We start from the raw sequence: 13,321 nt of genomic DNA, 5'->3' as shown, positions 1-13,321 counted from the left end.
GAGACACCAGACAACAGGGCATGGTTGTGCTGCACTTTCAATGTGGCATGGCTGGCCATGGGTCTATCCATTAGAATATGCTTCCAGCATATAACTATGGACTCTGTTATATACTGTGTGTCCTTCTCAAAAGTGATTTTTGACATTAGTTTGTCTAAGACTTAACCCTTTGCGGTTGCCTGAGCCATCTGCAGTTTCCTAACTGCCTTGACCTGTCTGACTCCCACCAACCGCTAAATGAACTCTTTACATAGGAAACATTCTTCTGCCAGCTCTTATATGAATAGGACACTTTCATAGAGATGTGGCACAAAAGGGTGAGCCACTAAACACAGTGTATGGGCTTCCTGTACTCAGTAAAAAGAGGGGATAGTTATAGTATGTAAAGCTTGTTTAGCATAAGAAAGCCTTGTAAGAGAGAATGAGAAGCTGTGGCTGTAGTTTCAGCTTTATTTTTGCCACTTGCAGCACATTAGGAGCTGATTGAAATCCTATCTCCATTGCCAGTAGCAGGATCATGTGACCGACTGACAAGCTGAGCTGAGCCGGGTGCATGCTCTTTAAAACAGCTGGCAATAGCAGACTCAGAGTAAAGGCATAGTCTTCTTCCTTTATTGCAGTAAATCGACTAAAAGTCCCCTCAATCAATAAACGCAGGAGAAGCACGTTCTTCCCAGACGGCCACATTAGCAGCAGGAGGAGCACGTAGAAGAGCATAGGAAGAGGACACAGCCTTCATCTTCAGCTCGCTGGGGTGTTTAAACTGTTCTGACAGCTTTCCCCACCTGCGGCTATTTCACTAACATTTCTTCTGGGCTTCATGTGAGCAGGGGGAGTATGTAGACATGAATAGGTAATGTGCATTTTGTCTACGTTGCTTGGAACGCTGCAGCAAGGCTCACACAACTTATTTTCCAATTGTATTTTTTTGCGACATACTTTTGCAGGTAGTTCAGATGTCACACTTTCTATAAACTTAGTTCCTAAAAGTTTTTCTTAAGCATAAGAACTGCATTGTGGCTGTATTCCCTGGAATGCTAGACTTTGACTGAGCATAGTTAGTGTGACTGATAGTCCCTCTCTTCTGTTGCTGAAGGTGCTTTAGGAAAAAAAAAACAAGTTTGGGCCATCTGTCTCTAATTCTCATTCTTAAAGGCTGACGTCTAGAAGTGCATCCAAAAATGCAAGGATTTAAGTGTATAATTGGTGCACCGTAACATTCAGATACTGCGGGTTGGCAGTGAGTCTCTTGAGATGCCATCAAGCTTAGCTATTGACAAAATCCAAAAATAAAACCTGGAACAGAAAAGGAATTTGGGAAAGAGAGAATATTTATCTGTTAAAAAGCCTTAGCACATGAGCTTGAGTAAACAGAGTTTGCGTCTTCAGGGGAATTACTTTGGCCATCTCAAAGAACTTGTTTCTCTTTCAATAAGTAACCAAGCCCACAGACTCCCCTCCTCCTTCCCCTGCTTCTCCCTTTGCTTTAGCTGTCGATTGGTCTCTCTCTTTTTCACAGTTGTTTTACTCAGCCGAGTTTTGCACTGAATAGCTGCATTTCTGCCTGCATAAATATGAAATGGGCTGGATGGGATTAGGGGGAAGTGGCAACTCCGCCTCTCCCATCAGACACAGGACTAGATTAGTGGTGGAGATGGAACAAAACACACAGTACTGGCAGCATGACAATAACCAACTTTGCTGTGGCCCTAATGCTAGGGAGCATCTTTATTTTGGGTTGCTTTGACAAGTCGTCCAGTACATCTATTTATCATCGTATTCATCATCGCCAATCCCTTCACCTGCCTCTACCCTCTTCCCAGAATCCCCAGCCTCACCATCCTTTGCCTGCTCATGCCCATCACACAGGTTGCCCAAAATACACAGGCAAGAGTGGCTCTATTGGAGACTTTGTGAATGTCACTGAATTTGGTGCGGATTGTTTAAACTGGGTGGAAGTGCCCACTTTTTTGGAAAGGACTCCAGGTAAAGGACTTGGTGATCACAACTTCTGCAGGAACCCAGATGGGAGGAGCAAACCCTGGTGCTTCTTCAGGAACAACTATGGGAGGATAGACTGGGGCTACTGTGACTGCAAACAAGGTGGGTCAAGACAAACTGTCCAGCACATTCTACTCTATGATATTGACCTGGCAGAGTTGTTATTATTATTATTATTATTAACATGTACTTATATAGCACCAACATATTGAGTAGCATCATTTCAATGACAATGCGTGTTTAGATACAGTAGCACTGGTATTGCTGTTCAGTTTAAAATACATGGTGGTAATAAAAAGAAATGTAATTTAGTTCTGTCCTGTAGCTGATATTATACAGCATATATTAAGTTTATTGTATAGCACTGACCAAAGGTTTGATAAACTTTTTTATTACCAGGATAGTAAAAAAAATATACCTATTTTAATAGACCAAAATATCGATAACGATAACCAAACTGTTTAGAAAAAACTGTTAGGATTGCATTGAAGTAACAAACTATAAATAATAATAATGTTCCATAAAAAAGCACAGTATTTTTGTATTCACAACTTTGAGAGCTTTACAAATTGATTAACATTATCTGGGAATTCAGAGCAGGGGGTGTCCTAATTGCCCCATCCATCTGTTTGGGGATGCTGGGCTTTGTAGTTTAATACAAGGACACAAGGCATTTCGGAGTTATAGTTTAGTTACTTTACTGTATGCACTCAGGCACTAGCATGCTTCCACCAGGTGGTTAATGCCCTACACAGCATCCTCTTTTTCTCTGTTGACCTAGCCTCAAGCCCCCACAAGATTTATTAACTGGTTATATTTGCTGTGTCTGAGTAGGAATCCACTTTAACCTTCACAACACAACATTAAAAACAGAGAGTTGTCAGTTGCTCAGCATATTGTGCAATGCTTCATTTGGTTTCAAAGTATGGATTGGGATTTCTAACACCATCTGCATCACATTACGGGCTCTGTTTGTGTTCTTAACATATGTAAAAGACAGCTATGGAATTTCCAAACCCGAGACATTAAGCAAGCTATTTGAATCAATCAAACTAAACAAGCTTTATATCAAAATAAAACTGTCTAAGCTACTGAGATGCAGAACTGTTCCAGCATATTCCATATACTATGTTTACTATATTTCATTTTTCAGTTAATATATACTTTCTTATTTGTTAAAATGCATAATGGTTCACAGTTTTATTAGTTATTTTAATTTAGTATATATACTGGCTGCCATACTCATTTATATATCATATACTTTATTTACTGCAAAGACCATAGTGTCCCATAATATATCCAGCAAGCACTGATTATCATTATTATAGGCTCTTGTTATACTGGCTATACGGGTAATTACTACTAAGGAATCATCTATAATAAAGTTATTTCTTTGACAGGCATTTACACAATAACTCTTCATTGGTAGGGTATTAAAGTGATACTGACACTAAAAAACTACTTTTTTTAAAATATGAAAGCATATTAAAAGTTACCTTTAGGTCATGCTTTTTTTGTAAGGTTTGTTTTTGTAAGTAATTGTTAGTTGAAGTTCCTAAACCTGACTGTTTTGTCAACCTGATTGTCCCATCTCAGCCTGTCAGTTAAAGTTTCTATTGCTAACAGACTCCTGCTGTACAAATATGGCAGCCCCCTCATAGACGAGCATGAGGCATCAGACAGGTAATGTAAAAGCATTTTGCAAATACTTAATGGCAAAGTTATAAGTTGCTGTCAAAGGCAATATTATGATAGATGTAAAAAAGAGTTTAATTTCTGGTGTCAGTATCTCTTTAACCAATCAATCTTGGGTCTTAGAGATCAACACACTAATACTACTTTTCCAGATTATATGAATTTGTTGCATTATGCCGCAACAGCTGTAATATCTTTGATAATATCTAGTAATACATTTAGTTATTAGTTAGTTATTCTATTTATAAATGTATTATTATTATAAATATACCTACACAAATATAAAACCTAATCATGCTAGATTGTGAGCTCTTTTGAGCAGGGCCCCATTTATACTTGGGATGCACCATCATTTTCATGACTTCATAGTCACGTAAAGCAAAATCAAATTGAACATTTTCATGTTCTCCAAAACTGGTGAAGACTAACAAAATGTATGTTTTATTCTACTGCAGATACATAAGTTACTATTATTGTTTTGGAATACTTATGTGTGAATGTAGAGAATATGCTGCAAAATAAGTACATTATAATTTTGCTACAGTATCCTGAATCACAACAATCTGCCTTCTCATAGGCCAGACTACTTTCTAAACTGACATTTTTCTTTGCTGAGTTCTATGATACATCTCCCTTGAGGCTGTCTTATGGCAATGTGAGGAAGACTTGTTTAAACCTCTTTCTGTCAACTAAGTTTGTGCCAGCGAAATACAAAATGCTTGACATTTCTGACAAGCAGCCTAAAGCACTCAAAATTAGTCAGTGTATGAGGTTTATAACATATTTTATACAGTTAGCTTGTATAGAAAACACATATGTATGTCTGCATGATAGGATCATGTAAACAAATACAGTATATCTATATATCGTGGTTGTATATGTGTATATATATATATATATATATAATATATATATATATATATATATCTTTCTCTCTCTCTCTCTCTCTCTCTCTCTCTCTCTCTCTCTCTCTCTCTATATATATATATAAATGTGCATGTGTGTTAACCTATAGTTTTCTTTTATTTATGCTCTGTCTTTATGTGGTCGTGCCATGCAAAGATATGTATGTGTTTTCTTTACAACTGTAGAAAATATGGAATAAACCATATACACTGACTGTTTTGTGTGCGCTTTAAGAATTTGCTGGTAAGAAATATCAGGTAATTTGTATATACAGTATATATTGTGGGAGTTAGCTCAAATGGCAGCATTGGTAAACTTTTTGCAGAGTAAAAGACAATAGGGGAGTGATATCCAGGATAACTATAAACAGAAATTCACCAGTGTTATTCAAAGCAGGTTTTTTTTCACAAAGTATGTTTCAACAGCAAATAAAATATGCAACAGCCAGCTCACAGTTCAAAGGGACATGCCCTTTAATAGGACTTTCAACCACTATTAGGGCAATTTCTTTCATACAAATTACAGGTGTTTGCACTCATATCTAGGGGGGTTATTTATCAAACTCAGAATTTACCTCATTATTTCTATTAAAAAAGTCAGACCAACTCCAAATTGCAGATTGGATCTTATTTATCATAGAAAAAGCTCGCTAAAATCAGTTTGGGCAAAAAATCCGAAAAATATTGGATTTTCCGCCCAAAAGTCAGATTTCCTGTCAAAAAGTCAGATTTTCCCACCAAAATTCGAAAAAAATAAAATTTTTGGCCGAAACTCATCGCGGACCATGATATTGAAATGGGACCTTTGCCATTGACTTCTACAGGACCCAACAGCTTGGAGATGGAGGATTTTCAGATTTAGTTTTTTTTTCAACCTCACAGTATAATAAATGCCGTAAAGATCTGAATTTTCCATGATTTCTGTATTCGGCGATTTATAAATAGCTCCCCTATTGTCTGCAGCTCTTTCAAAACTGCACAATGAGCATATAAATTAAATATAATTAATCCTTATTGGAGGCAAGACAATCCTATTGTGTTTATTTAATGTTTACATGATTTTTAGCAGACTTAAGGTATGAAGATCCTAATTTTGTCAGTACAGTGAGCGCACTCTTTCCGGATTTAGGATATGAAGGATGTTGGTTGGTAAAATCTTGTAATACATCATAGTAAACGGACCCGCACTCCTTGTTTGTAGTGAAAAAATCAATGTGCTTTATTCACAAATTCATTTCCAATGTTTCGGTCCTCTCTGGGCATCCTTGAAAAAGGTCCCAGAGAGGACTGAAACGTTGGAAATGAATTTGTGAATAAAGCACATTGATTTTTTCACTACAAACAAGGAGTGCGGGTACATTTACTACGCTATATATATATATATATATATATATATATATATATATATATATATATATATATATATATATAATATCAAAACAGGGGGGTTGTGGGAGCACTCTAAAGGCTTTAAAGTATATATATAAGTATAATAAATGCTATTGCATATGTACCCAAAACAGGGGTTATTTTGTTACAAAGTTATGATCATAAAATTGATAAGCCACCATACCACGTCAAGGTAAACCCCGAATGGCGGTCCCTAACTTGTTTTATATTTTATGTGCATTTTAGCATTACCTGTAATCAATGTCCGTTGAACGCTGTTTTTTCACTGAAGGCTAAATCCTCCCCAGCCAGCAATCAGGCTTTTAAAGGAGAGATATTCCCAAAACAAACGCCCAGTGGTTGTAGCACCCCATACCCCCCCCTTTAAACTAGTGGTGATCCTATGCTTTTAAAATTGGGCGTTTGTTTTGGGAATATCTCTCCTTTAAAAGCCTGATTGCTGGCTGGGGAGGATTTAGCCCTTAGTGAAAAAACAGCGTTCAATGGACATTGATTACAGGTAATGCTAAAATGCACATAAAATATAAAACAAGTTAGGGACCACCATTCGGGGTTTACCTTGACGTGGTATGGTGGCTTATCAATTTTATGATCATAACTTTGTAACAAAATAACCCCTGTTTTGGGTACATATGCAATAGCATTTATTATACTTATATATATATATACTTTAAAGCCTTTAGAGTGCTCCCACAACCCCCCTGTTTTGATATTATATATATATATATAGATATATTTTTAAACAAAGCAAATTCTTTCCCTTCCCCATCTACAGTATATACACACTTGCTTCTTGTATTCTAAGCTCTTTCACTTTATCAGATCTCAGGATTTCAGAATTTCAGCCCATGCAGGGTAAAGTAGAATGCAATTGCAGATACCTGCCATCTTTTCTGTATTGCGACTTGTCTGGATCAGTTCATTGCAGAAAATTAGTGGAGCCAAAAAGACAATTGTTTCTAATGATCTTTGCATGCTTAATAGTATTGCACTCTCTTTATTGGAGCAATCTCTCTCTAGCTGATAACTAAAAAGATTAAAGAAAAGTAACAAGTGCACAGAGTTTAATATATGAAATAAAACAACAATTTGTTCAGCCAACTGGCCACTCACTTACAAATCATCACACGTGAAAAAAACCATAGCTTTGGTTGCACACTTTATTGGGCATATGCACAACACCAGACGATATCCAAGCTCCCACGGGTCTTCCATATATTCATCCAAGAACAGATCAGGAAGAATTGAAAACATGGGTTGGGACACATTTTTTTGTTGGTGTACAAAAGGTAGATTGGGATATACCAGTAGACCTACCAGGCATCTATCAGTAGATCTCAAGACACTGTCAACAAATGGCTTGTCTAAATCACCCTCCTGTTTCATTCAGATATTTATAATATTAAGGTAACAATAAATAATAAATAGTTGTTTGGTAAATATAGCAATATACTTTTTTTCATAAATTAATGTTTAAGTAATATTTTCCATGGAACAGAATGCTAACAATGCTTTCATGGATGTAGATCATAATGGGACAACATCAGTAAGCGTAGACCTCGCATTAGTAAAGTATGGACACTCCTGGTGTACACTGTCTATGATTGTGCCAGTGAAAGTGGTAAACTACTGAATGTGACATTCCTTCCAGGAGATACTGGTCGATGGAGAAATTTAGCCCTGCTTTGGATAAAAAGGTAAAATGTAAGCACATACAGTTTACTTGTGGCTGCATAGACTAGATTATAGCAGTGAGCCATAAGCATACTGACAAAGCACTAGAGCAGGACTTTGTTTCATGGGAAGCAGACAGGACTGTGATTGGTTAGCTTGTATGAATTTTTAATAGCCATTAGCCAGTGACTAGACCAAACAGATGGCAGCTAAAAAAGAATTGGAATATTCCCAGCATTCTACAACATATTACAAAAGTTAAAGTATGCTGGCAGTTGTATTCAAGCAACATTAAGGATAGTTCCATATATAAATATTGCTTGAAATACAGCTGTCCAGGGCCAGTGGCTGAGGAATTCAAGAGAATCTTCAATAAGGCTCTTAGCTGATCTATGCAAAGCTAGCCAGCTCCCTTTTCTTACATTATTGCTTAAGCCTACTCTGCACATTAGTTTAAGGGAAAATGTATGCCTCCTTTAGGGCATTTCATAGCATTGTGCCCTTTTGTAATTTGTAAAGGGGATATCTAAGGGGATATATAAGGTGGGTCTTATGTAATTTAAAATTGTGCCTAATGTGTAAAAATATACAAAATATTACAAATAACTTCCAGGCTTATTGGTCACATAGCATTTTTCCACTGCTGGTGGAGAAATGCCTGATATTCCCTATACCGCCCAGTTGTTTAGAATTTTGCAAAATATTGTTTTTGGGTTTATATACCCTTTATTTATTGAAAGAGTTTTGAAAGTTATATAGTGGAAAAACTCCTGATTTCCTTTCATGTATATTTTGCAGATCAGTTAAATGACGGGTCATGCAGAGCTATGCCTCATCAATCTATTCCCTAGCTCAGCTCCCAAGGGCCAGTAGAAAAGTTAATTTAATAACAATCCATCCTACTACATGTATACCTGGCTCCCAATGCTTGTGTTTCCATGTATTCATCTCTGGAGACATAATATATTAGTCTACCTCTGAAAATCGAAAGAAGACTATATTCACTGTTCTATTGTTTGATTGCATAGTACGATGGATGGCTTAATATCCCTGGAGAATTCTCCCATTGTCATATTTATTTAAGTTTGATATGGTTACTCTAGAGAGCTGGTATAAAAAAACAGTATAAAGTTATAACAACTTCAGAAAATGGCTTCAATAAAAGAAGAGGGCATAAACAAGTTATCAATTAAAGGTATCACATTCATGCCATGCTTGTTTTGTTTTTGTACTTGTGTGGAAAAATGCAAGTTTTATTCCTCAGATCTACAACTACCGGTGAAATCCTTGTTTATGGAACATCTTTGAGTTATTTATGAAAATATTTTATAAGTAGGAAAACATTTTCATAAATATAAATAGTCTGGGGAATAACAAGAAAGTGGTCATTTTTATTTAACGCAGAAATTAATTCTGAGAAAATTACCATATCGAAATGGAAAGTGATTTAATCTTACCTTTTCACTTTTGTAAAAGTCAACTAGTACCAACTCGTTTGTAGACTTGAAAGCTGCAAGTGATTAATGTATTATAACATTCTGCGATGTTTAGTTCCTCACTTTACAAAAGTCACAAAGTTTGCACTAGATGACCAATAAATGCAACCTAATGATTGCCATGAGTTACTGGACCCACTGTTATTATACAGTTTGTATTCTTTTCTTAGTTAGGCTAAAGGAAACACAGACACTATTTGGATGCATATGTAATAGGGTATAGGTTCTGCACCGTCCATACCCATAAGGTTTAAGCCAGCTAAGGGATGGTCCTGTTTTGCATTTGGGATGGGGAAGCTGTTTCCTTTACCAGATCAAAGTATTTCCCAGGAAGTTCTGTGGTGGACCAGGGTTGATCCTCTAGGATCTCTGCATGTTGCTTTCTTCTGATTGGTATGTGTTATGCCACAGGTATGCAGGCTAGTAAAGATGCTCCATTAATGCTTTAAATGTACACATTACACTGCCTATAAGTTATATTAAACATTTCTGTGGCAATTGCTGTTAAGGTAAATTAAAAATGAATCAATATAACAGGAGGCTGGGTCTGAAGCTGGAGCCTCCCACTTTCAGCCTAGTGCAGTGGAGAATTACCTGCCTTTTGACTGACAGACTGCTCTGCCAATTTCTAGTAGGTTTAGTTAGGCTACATATTTAAAGACAAATGATATTGATTAAAACACTTGGCAGCAGTCTCTTGTTTAGGGTGCTAGACCTTGCAATAGTCAAGGAAAGTCAGCTATGCCACTCAAAACAGACATTGACATTACAGAAAACTGCTTCCAAAGACTGCACTGGAAGCATCCCTCTGAGCCTTGTGTATCATATTTATAGCTGTAAAATGAACAATGCCATAGTAATAATACATACGACTCAGAAAGTGACTTAACTTTGACTTTTCCTTTTAGTGTATGGTGTAGGCAAGGTTTGTTCTTCAAGAGGGGTGCTCAAGAGGAATGACACCTGAGGCTGACTGATTGCAGGAGTCTCAGGGACCAAATCAGCTAGCTGCTCTTGTGTAGTGCTAACCAGGAACATACTTAATATAATATAACATAATAGTATTGTGTATACTTCTAAATGCTGCATAGTTATTTCAACTGCCAGGGTGGTTTTAGTCATAGCTATTTAGGAGATCAATATGCAAAAAATGATCAATGTTCCTGAAACAACTGCATGCTGTGTGAAGCAGTTTTACTTTTGATTTTCCTCCTATGTTGGTTCAAATATTCACTGCAGTTTCTCAGAAAGCTTTTTGTTTCTACTGTGTTGCTCATAGTCTGTAAGTGAGTGATTTGAAGTTCACAGTTTCCTTACCTAGGATACCACATGCTCTTTCTCTTTCTTCCCATACACTTTCATTCTGTTATCGTACTGTACGGGTCAAGGAGAGCCTAAAATACAGTTTTCTTAAAAGCACAATTGGAAACCACCTTGCTTTGATTCATGTGCTTTTTCCATCTCACAACGTTCTCTCTTTTAAGTGAATATGAAGCTTTTATTTCCATTAAAAATAATTTATGGTTAGTTACTTTAGTAGGCATTCAGCCAGATACATAGGCAACCTTCATTTTAAAACAGTTTCACTGATTGAGAACTTGTAGTGCAATGTCTCTCTGACACCTTTCCAGCTGGAGTCTCCTTATTCTTTAGGCACAAAGCAACCTGCAAGATGCAGAGGCACCATGCCATGACATATCTTTGATTATCTCCTGTCAAACCTATTGCCCACAGTGCCATAGGCTAGATAATCATGCAGCTTACTGATTTGTTCACATGCCAGCAATCCATCTCAGCAGTGAGGTCTTACTGGAGAAATCTGCTGGCAAACCCCCTGTACACCTCTTTTCTAGAATGCGTTGTTCCAACTCATGCACGGGAGCTATGCATCTCTCTTGTGTGCTGTTCTGTGCAAGGAGGGGGAGAAGTCTACATCCCTGTGAGCTGACAGGAAGAAGGAAGGCCTGCACAGGAAGTGCTGGAAGAGTGATGGAGAGGTGCTGCAAGATCCCAGAGAAAACTGTTTATGTAAAGACAGTATGGACAGCCAGTGGCAGTAAAAGGTGCTTTAGTTAGGGTGCCGAAGGAAAGGGGGTAATTTTCAGGTCTTTGAAGAACAAAGATTGCTCTTCTCAGGGCATCAAAGCAAAAGGGAGTCCTTCTCAGTGGAAATCCCCCTAAGCAGATCAGAGATAAAACCATCTGAAATATTATGTAAAGTTGCTCATGGCTGGCAGACTGTATGTATCATGGTTATTTAAAGGTACAGTGCCCTACAAATAAATCCATCAACCTTTCCTCTGCGTGTGTGATTGCGGATCAGGGAAGTTCCCACGGAGGAGTATTACAGGCCAGTCTGTCCTGACCCTGGGTGGATGCACACCAAATCATAGTGTACTGCCTTTCCCTTGCTGCAAAGACAAAGGACTCTTGTACCGCCACAAGGAAGAAAAATCAGTGCTAGATTTCCTGCAGAACAGAACAGGACTGATCAAATTGCCTGTGGGAACTTAGCATACCTCCCAACTGTCCCGTTTTCTGCGAGACAGTCCCAATTTTGATAGCTCAGCCTGCAGTCTTGGATTGTTACTAATATGTCCCAACTTTCTCTTTGATCTCCTGCACTGACGACAGAAAACGATACAACATTTCTGAAGCTAAATTAAAATATAGAGGCTTTTTGGCAGAGCCCAAAACAATGAGCAGCTGCATTTAGATACTTTTGTAACAATTTAAGATAAGCAAAGTAACAATGGTAACTATTTAACGTAAGCAAGTCTCTTGGGAGACTAGCAGCTTAAAGGGCAATTCACTTTTATTAACTAAATAAAATTTTGTTTTGCGTAATTGTTCGCTAGAAAACCTTTCAGGCTACAGGCTGTCAAAAGTAGTTCATGATGGGTTTTTTTTTTCACTAATGGGATACTTTTACGGGTTTTGTAATTTAATGTAAAATTGTTGTAAAGTTTATACAATAGGATAAAGAGCACCCAGGTTTAAAATCATGTCATGATGTCAAAAGACCCAGTTAGAAGATCATTTAAGTGCAGAAAGTTATCAGTTCAGCTATGTTTAGTCCCAAGCCTGGTGTGACAGCCTCGTGCTTAGTTTCATTTTCCGTGTGTGCCACTGATCTACTCATATTCCTCTATATAAACAATACAAATAAAAGCCACATGCATGGTAGTTTGTTCAGTCTTGGCATTGTATAAAACACATTCTTGGCATCCAAAGACTTTCTCACATAACCTCGTTTAGCCTTGTGAGTTTCACAGAGCTATATTTATCAACAAACAACATACCGATGAGGATGCACATGACCCATCCTGTTTTAAAAACCAAATGTACCTTATCTCCAAATTTTATTATTCGTTCTTATACTAAAAAAAATCCACATTCTCAAAAACAATCAGTCAGTAGCACTAGTGAACCTTTCAGAATCCCCATCAGCTTATTGACCTATTGTCCCGAACTGTACATCACCTTGTCATATACATTTACTGGAAAAATACTCAATGTAGAGCATGGTAAGTGTTGTGTTGGGGGTCCAGGTGCTCAAGCCCCAGACCTTCAGCTCAGGGAGGCAAACATCATGCAAATATTTAGGATAGGCTGGCACAAACCGGACCACACTCCATTAATAGATGCAGTTAAAAAAGTATTTATTTAAGCAAAAAAACATTTTGTTTCATGCCTGGTGGGCACTTAGTTATAGGCAGATAGGCATAGAAGCTTTTTGCTTAAATAAATACTTTTTAACTGCATCTATTAAAGGAGTGTGGCTCGGTTTGTGCTAGCCTTTTCTTAATATTTGCACCTTGTCATACACAGTTGTGAATTATGTGTGCTTCAGAAGAAGTCTTGACCATTCGCAGAAAAATATATACAGCCTCTTGAAGCCTTAGGGCAGGTCAGGACCGCCAAGGAGGTAAGGGTGACAATTTTAGGGTGGTCACAATTTGTTGAACTACTATACAACAGTATACAATATATATAACTATACTGGATCAATACTTGTCTATATTGTATGTCTATTTCAATACATTTGTCTTTTTACAGTACAGGTATGGGACCTGTTATCCAGAATGCTCGGGACCTGGGGTTTTCCGGATAATGGATCTTTCTGTAATTTGGGTCTCC

At 37.4% G+C, this 13,321-nt stretch overlaps 1 protein-coding gene across 1 annotated transcript in view; it reads left to right on the top strand.

The window, feature by feature from the left end:
• The first annotated feature begins 561 nt into the window (after positions 1-561).
• The window catches only part of prss12.L (serine protease 12 L homeolog), a 92,907-nt gene continuing 80,147 nt past the window's right edge, over positions 562-13,321 (top strand). Inside the window, exon 1 of the mRNA XM_018251626.2 lies at positions 562-2,103. Within this exon, the coding sequence (XP_018107115.1) occupies positions 1,683-2,103 (421 nt within the window). The 5' untranslated portion in view covers positions 562-1,682. The remainder of the gene's footprint in view (positions 2,104-13,321) is intronic.

Source organism: Xenopus laevis, chromosome 1L, assembly GCF_017654675.1.
Source record: "Xenopus laevis strain J_2021 chromosome 1L, Xenopus_laevis_v10.1, whole genome shotgun sequence".
Lineage (NCBI taxonomy): Eukaryota > Metazoa > Chordata > Amphibia > Anura > Pipidae > Xenopus > Xenopus laevis.
This window is presented reverse-complemented; position numbering and strand designations above follow the sequence as displayed.